The 23,319-nt window shown below is 42.3% G+C and overlaps 1 protein-coding gene across 7 annotated transcripts in view; it reads right to left on the reverse strand.

Annotated features, from left to right (window-relative positions):
- Positions 1 to 23,319, reverse strand: part of FILIP1 (filamin A interacting protein 1) — an 83,957-nt gene that overhangs the window by 32,242 nt on the left and 28,396 nt on the right. For all 7 annotated transcript variants that reach the window (XM_083608119.1, XM_083608117.1, XM_083608114.1 and 4 more), the window contains one exon: positions 8,562 to 8,840. In XM_083608119.1, the coding sequence (XP_083464245.1) occupies positions 8,562 to 8,834 (273 nt within the window). In that variant the 5' untranslated portion in view covers positions 8,835 to 8,840. The remainder of the gene's footprint in view (positions 1 to 8,561; positions 8,841 to 23,319) is intronic.

A 23,319-nucleotide genomic window follows, 5' to 3' on the forward strand; every position in this document is an offset into this window, starting at 1 on the left:
GCACCAGCCTGAGAGCTAGCCAGCGCGGAGCTCAGCCCGGCGGCAGTGGATAAGGGAGCCGCCTCCTCCAGTCGCGCGCCGCGTGCTGCAAGCCCTGTGCTTCACCTACCGCTGCCTCCGGATCGCCCCGGGGTGCACTCCACTGCGCTCCCCGGGTTTTGGGCTGCAGGCTGCTGTCCGCAAGCCTTGCGACCCCACGGGAACTCCCGCCGGGCGCGCAAGGCTTGCGGACATCTGCCTGAAGCACGGGGCGAGCTCCGGAGCGCACCCCGTGCTTCGGGCTGCAGGCTGCTGCCCACAAGCTTATGAGCCCACGGGAACTCCTGCCGGGCGTGCAAGGCTTGCGGATAGCTTCCTGAAGCCTGGAGAGCGAGAGGGGTCGGTGCACACCGACCCCCCTCGCTCTCCAGGCTTCAGCGAAAGCCTGTATTCGCCCCATTGGACGCACACACATTTCCCCTTCATTTTTGGAGGGGGAAAAGTGCATCCAATAGGGCGAAAAATACGGTAATTGTGCCTTCCAAACAGCTTTCAAGAGCAGCCCCACACTGAACACATGATAGTAGTCTAGCTGAAAGAACCTGGGCATGCTGGGCTTCCAGAAAAGGTTTACTGATTGTTGTTAGAAAGAGAATGTTGGATTAGATGGGCCTCTGGTCTGATCCAGGAAAGCAAATACTTCTGGGGCATTCCTAGTCCCTAGCATGTTGTCTTCAAAGCTCTGGCATACCTGCTTTGCATAGGATGCTGTTGTAGTAATTATTTGGGTTAAAAGTACTGATTTGCAACACATACATAATTGTTTAACCACCAGCAATCTGAGCATTCCCTGGGTGGAAGCAACAGCCCATTAGCTAGTTAATTTTAGGTTCAGTATAAGATGCTCATGAAGCCCAACTGTTTCTTTGCTTAAAAGCATCATTGCCTTTTAGCCACCAACAACTTTGTTTCCTAGCTGACTGATGAGCCGTGTAAGATAATAATTGAACTCTGCTGTTAAGAGATCTGTTTCTTCAATTATATAATGACCATTGCACATGGAAGGAGCCTAGCAATGCTGAAGACAAATAGCACCACTCATAAATAAAGTTCTTCATGAAATCATTCAAGATTTATTGGATATTATTAACTTCCCAAGATGGCTCTTCAAGCCCTTATGGTGCACAGCTTGGGGTACATGACTACAGGCACCATGAAACAGGGGATCAAAGTTTACTAAGTCCAGACTTTTTCTTCTGATTATGCTACACCCGTAACTGTCAAACTCTGGACATGAGCACTCTGTAGTCCTCATTCAGTTTATTAATAGTGCAACAGCTGCTGCGTACTAGGATCAGAAATAAGATAAGGTCATGGATCCCCAATGCAGTGTTGTGGTCATACCAGTGGTACATTTTCTAAATTTTAAAGGACTCTGTGCACTGGGCCTGACAAAGAACGTAAATAAAAACTCACAAGGTAGCCCTCTAAAGGATTTCAGGTGCCTGTTCTCAGGCAGCTGCAAACGTTATCTCTCACATCCAAAAGAAAAGTTCTCTTCAGTTTCTGGCAATTTAGGCTAGTATGGCATGTGTCTTTCAGATGTTCATCATCCATGTTGACAACATATCTACATGCAATACAGGCCCAGCATCAGCATCCTGGGGCAGCTGCTAGGGCCTCTGGACTCCCCACAGGGTTGTTCACCACCACCACTAAAACCTGTCCTAGACACTTCACAATGAGAAACTGGGACCATGAGTCTCCATTTTAATTTCTCACAATACACTGGAATATTGGGTATTCCAGGGCTTTGTGGGAATATTGGGTATCCCAGGGCTTTGTGGGAAATTTAAGTGGCGGCTTCCACCTTTGGAGTGCTGCTGCCACCAAGAAAATCCAAGGAGCCCATCAACACAACAGAAGGCCAACTAGATGATGCTTTGCCCAGGCACGCCTCATATTTTGAACCGGCCCTGATGCAATACAGGGGTAGGAAACCTTTTTCAACCTGAGGACTGTATTTGCTTCTGAGCAACTTTCTGGGGTCTGCCAGCAGCAAATGCAAGCAGAGAAAAACATGCAAATGTTTCTTTTCTACAGTATGTGAGTTTCCACACACACTCACAAAGGCCACTTTCCATCCTCCATCTAGTCATGAGGCATTATAAGGCCTCAAGGACAGCCAATTCTGGGTATGGAGCAAGCCCGTGAGGGATGTGACCTGGGGAGAGTTTCAAGGGGCAGATGAAGAGGTCTCGAGGCTCACATTCAGCCCCTAGGCTCGAGGTTCTCTACTTGCATCTACAGTGGTACCTCGGGTTAAGTACTGTACTATATATTTGGAAAGTTTGCTTGTCTGTCCACCCACCTCTCGAGATGACAATGCCAAATTTGGCATCAAGGTTTCTGAGGTGGGGGTGGCAAGCTTTGTCACTGTTTGGTTTCTGGGTGCCATTTTGAATCAAGATAGTGGACAAAAATGTGACTTTGTCCATTTGTTGGGCGCCTCTCAAGATATTGTCACCAAACTCAGCATGAGGGTTCACGAGGTGCAGGGGTCATAGTCTTCATCAAAGTTTGGGTGCTGGGCACCATTTTTAATCAAGATGGAGGACCTAACTGTGTTGTGACTTTGCCCAGTTTTTGGTGTGACATATCCAAACTCACGAATTACACAATCCATTAAAAAAAAAAATAGTTTCTACAGATTCCCAGGCAGCACCAGGCACACCCCACTACTTAGATGTCTTTTTAAAAGATAAAATATACAGTTAAAACTTTTTCCCATATATCAGCAACACAACAACATCCCTGTTGCTTATTCAGGAGAGACAAATGAATAGCCCAGTGAAGTACCAGTTATACCAATTCAATGAATGGACTAACTCTGTTACATAATAATGCTGTGCTGGCTTGCACACACCCTCAAGCAACTAATGAAGTCTGATGTCAAAGGCAGGATATTGGGCCAGACAGACCTCTGATCTAAACCAGTGAGCCTATTATATTATTCTCTCTCTCTCTGTGTGTGTGTGTGTGTGTGTGTGTGTGTGCATGTGCATGCAGCTATATATATAAACTGCACTTCCAATGGGGCTGGGGGCTTTGCCTCCAAATGTTTAGAAGACAAAATGAGGAGGCGAGAACTGCGGCGATGCAGCAGAGCCCCACTTTGTTACTTCTTACATCAGGCTTTGAAACAGATCAAATGCACCCTGGAAGACATCTGTCTGTTATTTCCTGCCATATAGCTTTTGGTTCGGCTTTATTGCCAGAGAGCTGCACAGATGATGTCACTTTTTCTGTGAAAAGAACCGGCCACCAGAGCCTTTTCACTGACATAATTCATTATCTGTAGTCTGGCCTGGGGACAGCAAATTCCCATGACCAGGAATTAACTATATACACTGCTTGATGTTGTCAGACTTTTTAAGGGCTGAAAGATATCATTTCTTGTTTTGTTGACACTGAAAAGGAGCCTTGTTCTCTATTATCGCACCAAAGGGGAAGGTTAGTCGCAAGCCTACGGTTCCGTGATCCTTGGCATTACAAGAAGCAAAATCGAAAGGTCAATGTAGATTATGTACACAGATCAAAGTGTGTTGCGATATGTCTTACATGCTTCAGGAATTAAGGCATCACAATGGACAAACCAGCTGACTCGCGGTTTGCCCTCGCCGGTTATTATAAATGCTCTCATGGCCAAATTTAGCCATCTGCAGATATTGTGTCCATCAGGTTTATCAGTGGCTGGAGTTGCTGAGGGGAACCAGAGCAGTGTTATTCTCTTCTCTAGCGATTGCTGGAGACTCTCAGGAAAACGAAAGGACGCCCATGGGCATCTGTTGGTTGTGCTCAAGTCGAGTAACTGTGTTATGATGCTGAGTAAAGCCTGCAGCCATTTGACCAAGACCAAAGAAAGAAGAAGAACAAGGCTCTGCGGCAATCCTCTAATCCTGAGTTTCCAATCCCAGGGAACTGGCATTGTTAAAAGAAGAAAAACACTACACATTGAAAGCTTAATATATTGCCTGTTTTGTCCTTCAGATGATCCAGTGTCCTGCAGCAGTGCAGCTTCTTTGCCATCCCAGTGGGTTGGGGGGAGGACACAATTCCAACGGTGAACATGGAAAACTGGGTGGGGAAACAACTACTGCAGCTGTGAAGTTCAGGAGGTGTGGATAGAGCAAGGATGGGGAAGATTACGCAGCTTGAGGGCCACCTTCCCTTCTGAGCAACTGATTTACATGTATGAATCCCCTGAATTTCTGTTTTAGTTGCTGCTATATGCTGTTACACTGTTTCCTTGGTGTTAAGCTGTACTTTGGTTTTAAAAGGCATCGTTTTTATATTGTACATAGAACTTACTATTTAGAAATTTTGAAATATTAAGTGGTTTGGAAATGCTTTAAACAAAATAAATTTGCAGTGGGAGAAAAGCTCCCATCGGCACCAGAAGCTTTCCTCCCTTTGTGACCTGCAAGTGTGTGTGTTGATTCCAACCAGGACTGCAGCAGGGGCAAAGGGTTAACCTCCCCCCCTCCTCCACACTCTGGTCGCATTTCACCTCAGGGCCCCTTGTGTTGGGATGGTGGAAAAAACCGATTCATCTCTCACTGAAAGGTGAATCTACCTAGCTCATACTTCCCAAAACCACATGGGAACCATAATGCAACCCTCCTTTCAAAATTTGCACATCTCTGAATTTTGCAATACATTTCTGCAGCCAAGGCATGCTCAAAAAAGCATGTACTGGGGGGTAAAGTATGCATTTTTTAAAAATCACATATTACTGAAAATAAGATACAAAAATGCATTGCAAAAAAATGTGTATTGGGGAAACTGAATGCAAATGTGTTTATAAGGAGAAATTTGTACTAAAATGCTGGTGAATTTTCAGAAAGATATTAAAATAAAAAGAGGTGGATAACGGAACTTCAGACTGAGAAACTGAGAGAAACTGATATTGACAGATTCACCATCCCTGCTTACATTTTTGCTAACCAAAAATCACAGACGTGCCTTGTCAAACTGATCACATCTAGCATAGTCAGGTCTAGCTTTCCCCTTAGATTAAGAATCAAATTTCTCACAGAGAGGTGTAGAGCCTGGGAACTGTGAGTTCTGCTCTGCTCATGGAAAGAGGCTTTCCTGCAACCTCATCCCCTCCCCGCCACCCAAAAAAGAAGCTTCTCTTGAGAGTCAGGGGCATACTCCAGAATAGCATTTGATGTGGCCTGAGGGCTGCAGCTGTGTGGAGGAAACGGCAGAAATCCAAGACCACCACCCCTTTGCGCAAGTGAAAGCGCCATCCACTCTCTCAAATGCTTCCTTGGATCCAAGCCAGTGTTACCTAAATGAATCACTGAATAAACACACACAGGAGACAGGAAAAAAGGCAAGCTTTGGGTGGTCCATGTCTTGCTTGGATACAGATACCAGAGCAGAAGACACAAATAGTGTACAAGTACCAAGAGGTCATACTGAGTTGCAAAAAAGTAGTAACCACGAAAGGATTGGGCCTGTTGTATTTTGAAACATAGAATTGTAGAGTTGGAAGAGACCACGAGGGTCATCTAGGCCGACCCCCTGCAACACAGAACTCTTTTGCCCAACGTGGGGCTCAAACCCATGACCCTGATATTAAGAGTCTCATGCTCTACCAACTGAGTTATTCCACTGTTTATATGTGCAAGGAACGTTCACAAGTCATAGCGTAGTGAAGCCCACTTCAAGGCCTAGCTCCCCATAAAACTGGCTGTGCTTTCTTGGCTCTACAACCTCTGGCTGAGGCTTGCTGCTCACATTGTGGTGTCATGTGAGAGAGCCTTCTCAGTGGGGGAGCCTTCCCCTTTGTAAAATCTCTCCCCTCCACACCATCCAGGCCTAGTTTCATCTACAGCAGGAATGGCAAATTGTGGTCCTCCAGATGTTGTTAATTTACAGGCCCCATTATTCCGGATTATTGCCCATGCTAGTTGGGGCTGACAGGAATTGGGAGTTCAAGAACATCCAGAGGCTTACAGGTTTCCTACGCCTGAGCTATTGTAAAGCCCTGACTGATCACTTAAGAAGAGCAGCACAAGTATCTATTTTGTGGTAAACAGATGCGTCAGTAAAATGGGTTTTGGACTTAATTTAGTTTCCACATAATTTTGGTGGCAGTATCATAACTAAGAATGCAAATTGTCCCTCATTTTTTATTGCCACATATTTAATTTGCAAAGTTCCTTGCAAAGTGTTGATATCTGATGGGAATATGCCCAACGACACACTTGTTTGGCAAGAATCTAATGGCATTTTTAAAGATGTCAATTGTTATTTTTTAAAAAAGAAAATCAAGTTAAATGCCTACTGAGCAAAAGACAGGAACAGCAGTACTTTGATGTGCAGCACTTGTTCCATTTGAGCTGGCCAACAGGTGGAGCCTTTAAACCAGACACACACAAAACTAGAAAGGCAAATCCTTTTGAAGTTGGCTGTTTTGCATTTGTTCTCATTAAGAAGGCATATATTTTGCGAAAGCCGTGTGGCCTGCACCTGAAAAGAAGACCAAGAGATCCCAGCCTATTGATAATCTATTGATATCTATTGATAGGCAATGCAAGAACACAGAGGTATGTGATGAATGGCATTATTGTGTCAGATTTCCTTTATTCTGAGCACACACACAGACACGCGTTCCCTCACACAGCAAAGGAAGCAGAGGTGCTCCACTATGGCATAGCGATTATACCGTAGGAAAGGGCCATAGGCCAATGGAATAGCGTTAAATCGCTGGCATTACCAGGTAGGGCTGCGAGAAACCACCACAGAACTTTGAAGAGGCCTGGCCACTTCATTTAAAATATTTGGGGGGCTGTCCCCTACCCCCCTTACCAGGCACCCCTGCTTATGACTAAATCAGTTCTGTTGTGACATGATGGCTGTTTAATGCAAAACTATCCTTCCATTTGTAGCTGCTAGCAAAGAAAAATCCCTGCTGTCGATTAGCCTGGATTCGTTTATTTTGGAAGGGGAATGAGGTAGCTAGTTCAACCAGATGCTGCTGGACTGCTATTGGTTGTGCTGGCTGGGGCTGATGGGAATTGGAGCCCTATGATATCTGAAGAGGTATCTGGGTGGCGCTTGTGTTGTTAGCAGGAGGTTCCTCTCCTATCTCGTGCCTCGTGTGTTTGAAAGGTCCTTTCCTTATCTATTTTGGTCAGGTGGTGCTTCTTCCTGCCTCCTACCTCCCCTCACCCAGTCTGTCAAACATTTCAGTGAATTTTTCAACCACGTTATAAAAATCCAGCTGCCTTCTTCCACAACAGGATAAACCCTGATAGCAAAGATAGCCCCTCCCTGTTTCATCGCCACAAAATGTATAAAGATTTGTTTGCAGATGCCTGGCATTAGTGTAACACTAAAAACAGCTGCAGGGCTAGTCAGCCATTGGCTCTTCGTATAGGAAGACCCAGAGAGAAAAGACTATGGTTAAAGCTCCATAATTCAAAACACTGAGCAAAGAGTTGACTGCATACAGCAAAGGAAAAGAAAAGCATATATAACATGCTACAATGTACAGTGGTACCTTGGGTTACAAACGCTTCGGGTTATAAACACTTCGGGTTACAGACTCTGCTAACCTGGAAGTAGTACCTCGGTTAAGAACTTTACCTCAGGATGAGAACAGAAATCACACGGTGGTGGTGCAGTGGCAGCAGGAGGCCCCATTAGCTAAACTGGTATCTCAGGTTAAGAATGGTTTCAGGTTAAGAACGGACCTCCGGAACGAATTAAGTTTGTAACCCGAGGTACCACTGTATTAGGTCACTGCAACAGCTGGGCAGTCTGCCAGACTCTTCACCTTTTGCTTATTATCATCTGGGCCACTCTATCCATTGATTTGACATCATGGAGTCATCATGGGGGGGGGAGGTTTGGGGGGCAATAGTTTCTTTAAAACAGACACACAACCACCCTGTGGATCATTCAGTCTATTCATTTCAATAGCTCCTTCCCCCTGAGAATATCAACAAATGCTGGTATAATAGGTGCTGAGTTTCAGTACTGCTTTTGTTGGGCAGAGAAGTATTATATGTTTCTGTGTATTTTCTGGCAAAAGGCTTCCCTGTTCTGTTTGTGTGATGCTGTCTTGTACAATGGGATTTTTTCTTTCTTTCCTAATTAGTGATTTTTGGATGCTGTTATGAGACAGATGGAGTCATACAGACTTAGATGCTGACTAACTGGGCTCTCATTTCCTTTACAGAGATCACAGGGATGTAGTTTGGCCTTCAATCTTTCTTGACCTCAGAGAGGAGACTCAGCTTCTCCTTTCTTCCAAGTCAACTGGGACTTTATGCCTTTGAAGGAGAGTCCAAGTGTTCTCCCTAAGATCATTAATTCATCATTATTAATTTTTTATAAGGCCTTCCTACCAAAGGAGCCCAGACATATGTCTTCAAAATGGTTGGGTTATATGTCACATGTACACACGAACTCTGTGTTATATATGTCAAGGCACAAATGTTTTCTATAGCATAGAAGCAAAAAATATTTCAAAAAAATAGAGGGGCAGAGAATTTCTGATATACCTGCAGTTCTCCTTCCATTATACTAAGGAGACGAATCAGATCCTCTTTAGAAAGATCTATTGATTTCTTGCTTTTCCGCTCACTAGGACCTGGCAGTCTGCTGTGCTGCTTGACGTTGCTTGAGCCTGAGCCTTCATCTTCTTTCCGGTTAGATTTGTTCTTTTTCTTTGCATCTTCCGGAAGGTTTTGGTTTTCTGTGTTGCTTATAATGGTCTTTGACTTGGAGAAATGCCCGTTGGATGAGCTTTCTCCACCTTGATTTCGGGATCTCATCCTGACCTGGATAAAACAAAACCAAAAATAAAATAAAATTGAATGCTAGGGCTTTTAGTTTTATTTGAAAATTTGAAAACATGTGGGAAAATATTTGTTTATTTTTACGCCATCTGCACAGGAACTTCCAGACCAGTAACAATGTATTATTCTTTTTTTTTTAAGTAACATACTTTCATAATAATTATAAACAACACCTTTTTCGATGAAATTCTGCAGAAAGTACTTTGATATCTCATTTAAGCATCCAGGCAGGTTCACTGCAGTTGTCAGTCAGCCATACACAATGAAACAGAACTTTGCCAAACTTTATGAGAGGCAACCATTTTAAAAGTGAAGGAGGAAGATGGCAAAACTATTGCTGCAGTCCTAAGTCTCCTCAGATGTAAGCCCCATTAAGTTTGGTGTAACTTCCTCCCAGGTAAGTTGGTACCAGATTGCAGCCTCCAATAACAGGGCCATATTCAGTTTTGGCAACAATTAAAATGCTTAGCTCTTCAACAAGTTCCTTAGTCACTAAAAGGACTTGGCAAGACCATACAAAACTATAGCTTCCCCCCAAGTTTCCCACTGCAGAATATTTAATGTTTTTGTCCATACAAATATTTTCAATTTCTGGCTTTCATTCTCACATGCAACATTTGTCACAATTTCATACTTCTCTCCTTCCCTCCCTTCATAATTTCCATTTTCCTATGTAGCTTTCCTGCCCTCAGAAAAGGCTTTCATCCACCTAATCATTACCAGTTTCTCTCCAACTGCACCTCTCAGCCTCTCCTAAACTATTGTAAGATGTAGAAGCTCCTCTCTTGAACTAATCAGTAAAGACCATTATCCTCTGTGGCTTAAAATCTCACCATGTTATCCTCTTCTGTCTCTGTTCTTGCAATGTTTTTCGCAAGGGAAAAAAAAACCCTCTGTCTGTAATATTAATTAGGCACTTAATCTAATTACAGTGATTATGAAGACCAAAAACATGCAAATGCATAGTGAAAATAATATTATTTTGATCTTTTCTTAATAACCTCTTCCTCTGCATTTAATGTTCAGTTTGATGCTTGCAATCTTATCTGACTTGTCAACCATACACAGGACAACATGGTTTGGTGCAACTGACCATCTAGTCTCCATGAGGAATTTAATAAGGCCAGATTAATAGTGACATTGTAAATCCTAAGGCACTTTAACAAATCTGTTTGGGGGAAACTACAGAGCAGAGATGTGATGTATGGAAATGAGAGCTGGACCATAAAGAAGGCTGATCGCCGAAGAATTGATGCTTTTGAATTATGGTGCTGGAGGAGACTCTTGAGAATCCCATGGACTGCAAGAAGATCAGACTTATCCATTCTGAAGGAAATCAGCCCTGAGTGCTCACTGGAAGGACAGATCGTGAAGCTGAGGCTCCAATACTTTGGCCACCTCATGAGAAGAGAAGACTCCCTGGAAAAGACCCTGATGTTGGGAAAGATTGAGAGCACAAGGAGAAGGGGATGACAGAGGACAAGATGGTTGGACAGTGTTCTTGAAGCTACAAACATGAGTCTGACCAAACTGCGGGAGTTGGGCAAATCTCCAGGGCCGGATGGCCTAACCTCAAAATACTATAGATCTTTGAAAGATTGGTTAATTCAACCACTAAAGGAGGTCTGTAATGAAATTTTGGAGGGGGGAAAAGCGCCAGAGTCGTGGAAGGAAGCCTATATTACGCTTATACCGAAAACTGAGTCTGAAAAGACACAACTTAAGAATTACCGCCCCATATCCCTGCTCAATGTGGATTACAAAATATTTGCTGATATTTTGGCTAATAGATTAAAAAAAGTATTAGTGGAAGAGATGCATAAGGACCAAGCTGGCTTTCTCCCAGGTAGACACTTGTCTGACAACACGAGGAATATAATTAACATTTTGGAGAAGTTGCAAGTGAACATCAATACTAAAGCAGTTTTAATTTTCGTAGATGCTGAGAAAGCCTTTGACAATATTTCTTGGAATTTTATGAAGAAAAATCTCCAGGGGCTGGGGGTTGGTCAAGGGTTTGAAAATGGTATAAGTGCAATTTACTCAGAACAAAAGGCTAAACTAATAGTTAACAATGTGGTGACAGAGGAATTTAAGATAGAGAAAGGGACACGACAAGGCTGCCCAATTTCCCCATTACTTTTTATTTCGGTCCTGGAGGTTCTGCTAAATATGATCAGAAGGGACCGTCTGATTAAAGGTATACAGGTCGGAGCCAAACAATACAAACTGAAAGCTTTTGCAGATGACTTAGTTTTGACGTTACAGGAGCCAGAATCTAGTACGAAAAGAGTATTAGAACTGATTCAAGAATTTGGTCATGTGGCAGGATTTAAGTTGAACAAGTCAAAAACCAAAGTTCTTGAGAAAAATTTAACACTGATTGAGAAAGAGAGGTTTCAGAAGGAGACAGGTTTAACATTAGTTAAGAAAGTAAAATACCTGGGGGTTAATATGACTGCTAAGAACTTAAACTTATTTAAAGATAACTGTGAAAAATGTTGGACAGAAGTGAAAAAAGACTTAGAAATATGGTCAAATTTGAAGCTTTCCATGTTGGGTCGAATTGCAGCTATAAAGATGAATGTATTGCCAAGAATATTATTTTTGTTTCAATCATTGCAAATTTTGGACAAAATGGACTGTTTCAAGAAGTGGCAGAGAGACATTTCTAGATTTGTCTGGCAGGGCAAGAAGCCCAGAATAAAATTTAAAATATTAACTGACGCAAAGGAAAGAGGCGGATTTGCCCTGCCAGACCTTAAACTTTACTATGAATCAGCAGCATTTTGCTGGCTGAAAGATTGGCTGCTTCTTGAGAACACAGACATTTTGGACTTAGAAGGTTTTAATAACGTTTTTGGGTGGCATGCATATTTGTGGTACGACAAGGTTAAAGCACATAAAGCATTTAAAAACCATATTGTCAGGAAAGCATTGTTTAATGTCTGGATAAGATATAAAGACTTACTTGAAAATAAAACCCCAAGGTCGTTGTCACCGATGGAAGCAAAGGCTCAGAAAAAGCTCAATATGGAGGCCAAATGGCCGAAATATTGGGAAATTTTGGAACAAGAAGGAGACAAATTGAAATTGCAGAGTTTTGAGAAATTAAAAGATAACGTGCGAGACTGTCTTCATTATTATCAAATAAGAGAGGCCTATAATTTGGACAAAAAAATTGGCTTCCAGGTGGAAAAATCAAAATTGGAAACAGAACTGTTAGATCCCAAAACTAAGATACTTTCAAGAATGTATAACTTGCTGTTAAAATGGAATACGCAGGATGAAACGGTTAAATCTGCTATGATTAAATGGGCACAGGATGTTGGACATAACATTATGTTTGCTGACTGGGAACAGTTGTGGACCACTGGTATGAAATTTACGGCATGTAATGCCTTAAGAGAGAATATTATGAAAATGATATATAGGTGGTACATGACACCAGTCAAGCTTGCAAAAATATATCATTTGCCCGATAATAAATGTTGGAAATGTAAAGAAAATGAAGGTACATTCTTTCACCTCTGGTGGACGTGCCCAAAGATTAAGGCTTTCTGGGAGATGATCTATAATGAAATGAAAAAGGTATTTAAATATACCTTCCTGAAGAAACCAGAGGCCTTTCTCCTGGGCATAGTCGGCCAATTGGTGCCAAAGAAGGACAGAACTTTCTTTATGTATGCAACAGCAGCAGCAAGAATACTTATTGCAAAGTATTGGAAGACACAAGAGTTACCCACCCTGGAAGAGTGGCAGATGAAGGTGATGGACTATATGGAATTGGCGGAAATGACTGGCAGAATCCGAGACCAGGGAGAAGAGTTGGTGGAAGAAGATTGGAAGAAATTTAAAGACTATTTGCAGAAATATTGTAAAATTAATGAATATTAAAATGATGCTGGATTGAAAATAAGTGGCATTAGCAACAAAGTTAATAAGAATATGCAAAAATAGATTGCTAATGAATGAAAATATATAGCTATAATATGTTAAGATATAGAGTTAAGATAAATGAAAGAGGGTAAGGATTTGCTGAATTGATTATGTAAATGGGAATACAAAAAGGGGAGGTGTGAGGAGGTCAAGGAAACAAGCAAATGAGCTTAAAGATAACCAAAAAATAGATATGTTTTTTAATTTTTTATCTTGTATTTTTTTTCTTTTTTCTTTTCTATGTATTTTTGTATTTTTTGTATTTTTTCTATTTCTTCTTTTTTATGCTTTCTTTTTATTCTGTAAACCTTTGTTTTTGGTAAAACCTTAATAAATATTTTATAAAAAACAAACAAACTGCGGGAGGCAGTGGAAGACAGGAGTGCCTGGCGCGCTCTGGTCCATGGGGTCATGAAGAGTTGGACACGACTAAACGACAACAGAGCAAAGAAGGGCTTGCAGTTAGCCAGTGCTATGCTTGTCTCCTAAACATAGGTCTTATTACTTCTCAAATTTCCATCATTATCACAGTGCTGTAGTTTCAATGAATTCAGTAAGCTTTCCCCGGTAGAAGTAGCTGTGAGCCACAGAAAACCACTCTTTCTCCATCCTGAGCCTCACATCTGCAATACAAGGCTAATGCTGTTGTCTTTCCTAACAGAGCTGTTTGAATAAGGATTACGAATATAAAGCATGTGCGTAGCACTTTGAGCTCTCAGTATGTGCCATGCAACTGTGAAGCATTATTGCTGGAGGGGCTTTAACTCAGTGGCAGAACAGATGCTTTGCATGCAGAAGGTTCTGGATCAATCCCCACCCTGCATCTCCAGAGACAGCTAAAAAGACCTCACCTGAAACTAGTTTGTGGCCATTTATTATACACAATACTGAGATAGCCTGCATGGACCAAGGTCTAACTTGCGATAAGGCAGCTTACCATGTACTATTGTAGTTTCCAATACCCTGGTTCCTTCTCCATTGCCATCCTTAAGCTCTGTAGCTGCTTCACCATTTTATTTGCCCCAGTTGAAGGAGAAAAATCAAGCACAGAGTTCTTCTTTGTAGCCTTATTTCCATTAGGGAAATGATCATATGAAGGTTTATGGGTTCAGACTAAGTTGGTCCCACTGAAATCCAACCCATTGGCTCCCAGGCTCTTGAATACCTAAGCAGAATATCCTCACTCAACCAATGGCATTTTTATCTCTTAGAAGATCTGTGCCCCCACTCTAAAAATAAATATCTATTATGAATGTGAACAATACCTGTGGGGTTTAGGAAACACTTGGTGTCTCAGGATTGTGGTGGAAAAATAAACATTGGCCAATGTTTCCTTTCAGGCCAATTCAATTTGCTACTGAACTGTAATAGGTCATGAGCATTTCAGTCTACTTCCTTTTCAGGAAAAAGTACTTGGCTCTCATGGTGACTCAGATGTTTTGTGGGATCTCACTCCACCCCATCAGTAAGTGACATGAACATCACATAATAACCTATTTGGAGATTTCACATAGTTTAAGGGTGGGTCAGCCAATTAATGATTGTAGAACATGCTTTTTATTGATGAGCAGTACATTTTTAGTGGTGAGCAGTTCTTGGGGGAAGGCTGAGCAGGATCTTCTAGTACAAAGATTGCCAACTTGCTTGGGCCTGATGGCACATTTGCAAACAGGAGAAATTGTTATGGGCACCACACGCTCCCAACATGACCAATAGCTCTATTCCGTTGACTACAACAGAATGAATGCTCTAACACAAAAAAGCTTGGGGATAAAACCAGGAGTGGGTTTATGTAAGGAATGTCTCTGAGCTTCACTTTGTAACTGGGCCCAATTCCTGAACTGAGCATGTGCTCAGAGGCAGCCTGTCTCTTAATCCTACGAGGAGGTCGACCCTCCAGAGCCACTAGAGTACACCTGGCTCTGAACAGTGGTATCTGGGGTGTAATGGGAGAACGCTTGACCTGACTTTTCTCTGGTTCACACATACTCAGGCAAATACTTTTGCACTTCCATGCATGCTGTTTCACATGCATATCATAATCAAAAGCTTCAAGAGCCTCTCCAAGCACAGGAGATTGCACTTTGCGATCTTTCTCTGTTTTCTAGGAATTTCATAATTCCACTGCTTTATTTATATTGGAGATTAGCATCTCTAATTTCTTTAGGCTGGGAGTATAAATGTGTTAAGTTGTGAGTTTAAATGCACCTGTGATTTTATGCTTATGCTGCACCATATTAGCCAACATATGACTTATGATTCTTTTTGTTTTGTTTTGTTATAAATGGATGCTCTATTGATTGTCCCAAATAAACCATCGGTGTGATATGAACAACCTGTTTAGGCACACAATAGTATGATGCTTGACTGCTTCTCTGGGAAAGTTTTCACCTCTCATAATCATGTTTTAGAGTCATGTCTTAAGTACACACACTCTCCTAAATACATGTACCACAGGGTTCCTAGTAGAAAAGCAAATTAGATCCTACAAGCCTGAAATCTTCCCATCTCTGTTCCACATTATTTAATTGAGAGTTCAAAAATTATGGTAGATTGTGCTAACTTGGTAACAAAAGATGAGAGGGAAATCAACATAGCAAACTTGCTATTTTAGATATTTGCATACGAGTGAAATGAAAGAAGTATGAGAAATAAACAAATGGAATTTGCTGGTTTGGCACACAGAATGGATTTTTGACTTGCACTGCTTCAAATTCTTCATCCCCCCACAAGGAAATCTGTGCAGAATTCCAGTAAAGTGGAACCAGGAGAGATTAGATGCAAAAAGGGGGCGAGGGGAAATATTACAAGAACACTGATTTCATGGTGTTCCAAGCATGAAAACAGAACAGGACAAACAAAACCTGGTTTCTTCATTGACGTGGCTAATAAAAGTTGTTCCAGAACAAAACATATACCCAACCAGCATTATTAACAGTAAGCAGTTCGCACTTTTTTTTAAGCAGCCAAATAACTACATTGCTTTAAAGCATCTCATTTGGTAAATGCTGCAAATTCATGACTGAATGAGCCTGGCAATAATAATTTTACCAACACTACACTACCTCAGCATCCTTTTCCATACAATATGCACAAACCACCAAAAGCCACTCTCATATGTAAAATTGGATATATATCGTACACCCAAGATGATAAAAGTAAAGGGGAAAATTAAAAATTAAAAGGTTAGTGTTTACGTTGTTTTCAACAGTATGAAGAAAATATTGCGTAACTCTTCAAGGCAGTGGATTTTTGTCTCATTTTATGTGGTAGGTACATGAGTGTTCTGGTTATTTACTTAAACCTTTGTTGTTCTGGGAAACAGTGCTTCAATTTTCAATAATTATCAACATGTGTGCTTTTAATTACATGGCTTCTACATTGGTTTTGCAGAGATCAGAAAGAAATATTTCCATGGAATTTGCTGACACAGAGGATGTCAGAAGAGGATCAACCTAATCTTGTTTTCTTTCATCTAGTGTAAGATATATACTCATCAGAGCTCTTGGGAAAACAGGCCAAATCAGATAATGCTGTGGCATCAGTAATACTTGTAGAATCAGATAAAGAGGCTGGTTGGAATTACATATAGATAGGAAGCCAGCGGAGAGGCACATGTCAGTTAGACAAGCTGGCTTTGACTAGCACCTCATTTCTATGAATTGGCTTAACCTAACAGTGGTGTAAGTAATAACCCCTTGTTCCCATCTCCTGTTTTCATTGACATCGAAATAGCTACCAATTCTACTGCTTTAATAGAATGCAAATATGTTCATATGAGAGAAGTTGAAGTGTCCATAGCTGAAATTGATTTCAGATGAAATTGATCAGATCAAAAAATCTGTACCAATTCACCAGTGGTAGCACATTTTTCCTACAGATCAACAGAGGCTGAAGTATTATTTTTTAAATTTTATTGTTACCAGGGCTTTTTTCCCCAGCTGAAGCTCTCTGAAATTCAGCAACTCTCAAGTGAGCACCATTGCTATTATAAGGGAACAAGGGAGGTGTTCATGATGAGTCCCGGCACCTCTTTCTCTAGAAAAATAGCACTGATTGTTACATTTACAGTGGTACCTCGGGTTACAGACACTTCAGGTTACAGACTCCACTAACCCAGAAATAGTACCTTGGGTTAAGAACCTTACCTCAGGATGAGAACAGAAATCGTGCGGTGGTGGCGCAAGGCCCCATTAGCTAAGTGGTACCTCAGGTTAAGAACAGTTTCAGGTTAAGAACAGACCTCCAGAATGAATTAAGTTCTTAACCCGAGGTACCACTGTATATCCCATCTTTCCACCAAGAGCTTGTGGTTCTCCTCCTCCCCATTTTATCCTCACAATAACCCTGTGAGGTAGGTTAGGCTGAGAGACTGTGACTTGTCCAAAGTTACCCAGGGAATGAACCCTGGACTCTCAGGTCTTAGTCCAACATTTTCCAGGCTGGGTCTTACAGTATCATGGCAGCATGGTACCCACTGAAAAGCACAATTCCTGCCTGGCAAGGAATGTTCAAGTCACATGCAATCAGCTTAACTGACAACCATTTGGTCACTGACGCAGGAATGAATGACAGACATGGTTAGGGCTATCCTGATAATTCAAGTTTCCACACTCTACTAAAGAGGCATGGAGCAGAACAACAGGAAAGCCATTTTAAGGTAGCTCTGTATATGTAAGATGTTTCTTACTTTTTCTCTCCTCCTTTATGTCATCACATTCATCTGTGAGCACGGCTCCTGAAGTTTAGCTTAATATGAACAAACTGTATTTTGCTCCAAAATTTGCTTCATCGTCAGCAAAGAAGGATGACATCTTCAGCAGGAATGTATCTGGCAAGTTACCAGATAGATTAGCTTGCCTACAAAAGGCTTCCTTTGCTCTTGAAATGGCTAATCCTCAGTATTAGGAAACTTTTGCCATTTTTTCTATTGTCAGTAGGAAACTGACTCTGTACTGTCATCCAAGTGTACCATGCATTTGTTCACTGTACTCTCAAACAGCTTTTAATGGTCATTACTCTTCCCACAGTAATGTCTTGTCTTGGTTCAATATGGCAAGAACTTGCTGATGTCACCTTATGTGGTCAGCACAACATGCTGGGAATATACACAGCTGTTGGCTCTAATTTCTGGCTCCACTGCCCTGTCAACTTCCCCGTCAAAATATTATATCATTGCCACACTTTGTGCAGAAACTTAATTCTAATTCTCCAACCCCAGTAAGGTAATGTTCAACACCTCTTGCAGAGACCCATCTTCTTCCACAGACAATAACTGTATTCCTCTGTGAGAACTGATACATAGAGTGTTACACCAGCACTTGTTTAAGCTGAGAAGGGTAAGACAGAGGCAAAGACATGAGATCAGGATGCTGGACCAGATGGGACGTTGACCTGATGCAGCAGGCTCTTCTCATGTTTTTATTTAGGTCAGAGCCTGGTAATAGCATTGTTGTTTAGTTGTTTAGTCATGTCCGACTCTTCGTCACCCCATGGATCAGGGCACACCAGGCACTCCTGTCTTCCACTGCCTCCCACAGTTTGATCAAACTCATGGCTAAATCCTTTCCAGTAGTCTGCCAGGTTCTGGGTTCAGGATCCACAGTGGATTTGAGGCCTGACATAGGGCTTATCCATACCTGTTTGCCCCACCACCTTCCCCCAGCAGAACCCAATCTTTAATGATGAATTGGAACAAACAGTAATTGGGTTTTATGCGGATTGCTATTTGTTCCAATTTAGCACTAAAAAGCAGGTTTTCTGGGGGGAGCAGCAGGGCAAGTGGAAAACTGCTAGGACCTGTGTCTAGCAGAAGTGTGGGTGAGCCCACACTGTCAAATAGATACCAATCATACAACGAGAACATCCTACCTTCTAGAGAAAACTTGTGATAAGTCTCAGTGTACAGGACACAAACTTTTATTTCCTAGCAACTGCAGTCAGTGTTCAGGTTACTGAGAAGGACTGAATTCATGCAGGGCACTTTCCACAAATAATTCCTTATGTGAAAAGCTGTAGTAGTACAAACCAACACAAGGGCAAAGCCACGTGTCTTTGAGTCGGCCTTTAGTGAACATTGCTAGACTTCATGATATATCTGGCCTCTTATAGTGAAGAAGTCTGTCATGGGCTGGGTGGATGCAAAAGAATAGTACAGCATGAGACTCTTCTTAATTTCAGGGTTGTGGGTTCGAGTCCTGGTTGGTAAAAAATTTCTGCCCTGCAGGAGGTTGGACTAGATTATCCTTGTGGTCCTTTCCAACTCGACCATTCTGTGAGTCTGTGATTGGTGGGAGCAGCAATGGGGGAACCCCCAAGGTAAGAAGGCTCAGAGCCTGGGCAGATTGCTGGTGGGATGATGATGAATAGTCAGAGGTCAAATTGGGGGGGGGGCATCAGAAGCTGAAGCAGTAATAGGGCTTGGTGAGCAGGGAGAGTCTGTGGCAGAGAGAAGTCCAGAAACAGAAGCAGGAGAGGAGGGAAGCCCAGAGGCAGAGATGAATCAGGCTGGTGAAGAAGCCATGGTGTCTCGCCCTCTTGCTACAACAAACTCTCCTTCCCCCTTGGTCTCTCAGGACTAGGAGAGGTATGAAGAGAGAGGAGCAATGACAGGCATGGCAGCATAGTTTCAGATTGCTTGGTAAGGACCTGGGGGAGGAGGAGACTTAGGCAGGGGTGGAAAACTGTGGAGACCTTCTGTCTCCACAATTGCTTCATAGGGGCAGGACCTACCAAGAAGAGCTCCTGTGCTCTTTAGGCCAGGCACTCCTGAGCATACCTTGTTTTGTCTAATAAAGAGTTAACTTCACTTACTCCGTGTGGTTTATTGCTGACCTGCTCCTGACAAAGTCATAGGGGTCAGCCTAGGAAGGGACATTCCTCAGCACAGGTGCCACCACCAAGCATGCCCTTCAGTCTATGGGCAGACCCAGAACAGGCCTTCTGATGTTCATCAGACCATGTGGGCTAGAGTATATACTGGAGAAGGCAGTTCATCAGATAGTCTAGTGTAGACCATGAGGAGCTTTGAAGATAAGAACTAGCACTTCGAACGGTACTCAGAAATGAATCAGCTACCAACAAAGATAAAACAAAACTGGCTTCCAGGCATGAAAATAATGAAGAAACATTACACAACACAATGATCCAGGCACCATGTACGCATGCTAGTTTGTTTTCAATCTTATAAACAAGGGTATGTTTCTTTCATTCCCTGGCATATGGTTTGGTCTTGTTTTTTTGTTTTGTTTTAAAAAATAATGTTTTATCAGAACTAATTATACTCCTACATTATGAAAAGCATTAGTGGAACCTGCTACAAAGTGGATGGTGTTGTTACAAAACCATATGCCCTATTAGCACGCCCAAGCAAACCACAAATGTATCAGCATTCTGTATGACAGATAAAAAAGCAGGAAGTGGGAATAACACTTTTAGAGCCAAATTCTCGACAGCACACAGCTCGTACTGAAATGGCTAAACGAGAGCCAGATTTCCAATCGCATAACATTACTTCTTAAATTATCATTTCTATAGCAGAGTTCCAAGCATATACCTCAGTAAACCTGGTAACACATCAGTATTATCTGCATACTGCACATGTGAGGATGAAACTAAGCTTATTGTTACAGATCTGGGGTAACAGAGTTTGGGGGGTGCAAAGGCACCCATAACTGCTAGGGTTAGTGAATGTTAGAAAATAATAAATGGTAGAACTTAGTTAATATTTGGAGTATTGAAGGGAAGATGCCAAGCCAGTGAAAAATACAGGCTAAGCTTCTCTTTCAAGCCAGGGTGACGACCTGAGACAGAAGTCCTTAAGAAAAGGTTCTGGAAACAATTCATTAAGCCATCAATAGAAACCGTCAACCAGGCAGGAGGCTCTGCAGGTGAGAGGAAGAGGTTGCCTGGGTGATGGGAGAGGGTGTCGCACAGAAAAAAATGCTGTCCTTTTTAAAAACAGAGGTCTGGATAAAGGAGGCGAGAAGACAGATGGGGAGGAGTTGCTTGGAGCAAGGGTTTTGGGGAAGATAAAAGGAAGCAGGCAGGACTTCATGAGCTGCTGTGGAGGCCGGAACCAGTTTGGCAGGCTGCGGCAGAGTCAGATATGGCGGTCAGGATGCCTGAACAATCCAGGGCTAGAATGCTGGGGGAACAAGCCCCTCTTGAGATGCCATGCTCTGAACTCCAAAGTAGACCCAGGTGTAAATATGTGTACAATATACCATATTTCTTAAAAGACACTAGCCTCTGCTGTGCCTTGATTTCCCAACAGAAAAACAATTCTGGGTGAGCGACTGGAACCCCACTTGAATTTTGACACCTCTTGGCAGAGGTTGGGAGTAGTGTACAACCTTTGTAACACTATACATAACACCTTACAACAACCTGAAAATGTGGTTTGAAACGCAGCGATAAAAGAACAACCTCACTGCTTTTTAAGTTGGGAATGTTTACATAGCATAAGAAACAGTGATTTGTCTCAAGCCATTTACTGAGGTCATGGCAGAAGTGAGACATGAGCCAGAGAATTCTTAATTCAAAACTCAGCCATTCAGTTGCTGCAGAGTTCCAGCCCTTCTTAGGACACATTGAAATAGGTTAACACGCTAATCAGTGCTAATCACATTTTGACATAATGGTTCTGTATGAATGTCTTCTTAAAGAAACTGGTCCTCAAAATCGGTCCATTCCTGGAGCCATAGTTTATTAGATGTTATGTTTGTAACTGCTTTATTTCTTAAACTACCAGGAGAGCAAGAACTCCTATGAGGTTCCCTCTTTTTGAGTCCCTTCACAGATTTTGTGGTTTCAAATGTCCATATATTGTTGGAAGAGTAACGTCAATGCAAATTTCTGGACTATGTTCAAACCTTGGCACACGCTCAGTTTTTACATTTTTCCTTTTCCATCTGGTCACCTACTGCACATACGTGACGCAGCTTATCAAAGTCTATATTTTAAAATTCAAGACTCGCTCATCTCTTACCAGCTCAACTAATTACAGCTTTCCTGAGCTCATGCAATGCAGTATTTTACTGATGTGTGCCTGAAGTCAATTAATTGTACAATTGTACAAATGAAATGTACCCCAAAGGCTCCAAAGCTGGAAGGCTGGGCAGCCTTCCCCTACCTACTGTCCTTCAGAGGCCTTGGGCTACAACTCCCATTGGTCCCAGCCAGCATGGCCAATTGTCAAGGATCATGCGAGTTGTAGTCAATGGGCCATATTTGATTAACTTGCTGCACTAGCAGAAGCCTGCACAATGAGTCACGCTGCAGTAATGGGACATTACCCCCTCTTCTCCCCCTACACACCCTCTGCATCCTCCCCAAATCTGTTCCAGGGGTTCGGGAGAACCCCCAGAACAGCATGGGTTGTGGGGAGGAGAGGGGAGATCTCATCCTATCTGGAAACAGAAATACTTGCCAGATGAAACAATCTCCATGGTGCTACTTTGAATACAACCCCAAAACATTCTGAGGGCACCAGACTGGGGAAGGCTGACATAAGGTAAATTATGGATGCATTCACAAATTCTACCTGCAACCATTGTGATAATCTGCATGTGTTGAAACAGTGATCACTCAGCAACCACTATAAACAGAGCTTTCATATCACCTGGGTCAACTGAGCCTGGGGGCCAAGGTGAAATATCATGAATTTGGGCTCAGCTAAGGAGGAAGGTTTTGACCAAACTGCGGGAGGCAGTGGAAGAATGGAGTGCCTGGCGTGCTCTGGTCCATGGGGTCATGAAGAGTTGGACACAACTAAATGACTAAACAACAACAACAAAGGAGGAAGGTAGCTGGAAGCAAACCCTTTCAGGTATATTGTTAATTACTAACTGCAAAACCGACATTTGGTATTTCCCTGATATGGATTTTGGAATTTTCCTTATGGGCCAGCACAGCTACGTTTACTTTTGAAGCAATTGTCAAGTGTGTCAGTGAAAGAAGGGATCCCTATCTGCTCAGATAGGAATGTTCTTTAAAGATCCCCACTTTGCTAGATATTGATAAAGCTGGTTGCCTTATCATGCTGGTAGGAAGTGCTTTTGGTCTGAAGGGGCAAATGAGTATGAGACAGGCATCCCCGGGGCACAATTGCTGTTCCTTGGAATGTGACTAATCCACTATGTTTTCTGCAACATGGGGTCATTTTAATTCACAGAAGAGGACTTCACCACCATGCTGATTCTGGCATGAGCTGAGTCTTCTGCAAACATCTGTATGAACATCCAAGCCACATTTTGTATGAATATCCAGTCCAAGCAACCTTGCCTCCAGTGAACTTATGAATTGCAAGGCAGATTCTGGAGGGCTGCTTGGAAAAACAGACTAATCCCTATGTAACAGGGAACTGTAGCTCTGTGGGGATTTGAGCTATGGTTCTTTGGGTTGTTTGGTGGATGCACTTTAAATGTGCTTTAAGTATAACATGTATGCAGCCTTGGATTCAGCAACACTTTCTGAAACCCTGGGGAGCTACTGCTGCTCATAGAATAGTAGAATTGTAGGC

The sequence above is a fragment of the Podarcis filfolensis genome, assembly GCF_964270895.1.
Source record: "Podarcis filfolensis genome assembly, chromosome: 3".
Lineage (NCBI taxonomy): Eukaryota > Metazoa > Chordata > Lepidosauria > Squamata > Lacertidae > Podarcis > Podarcis filfolensis.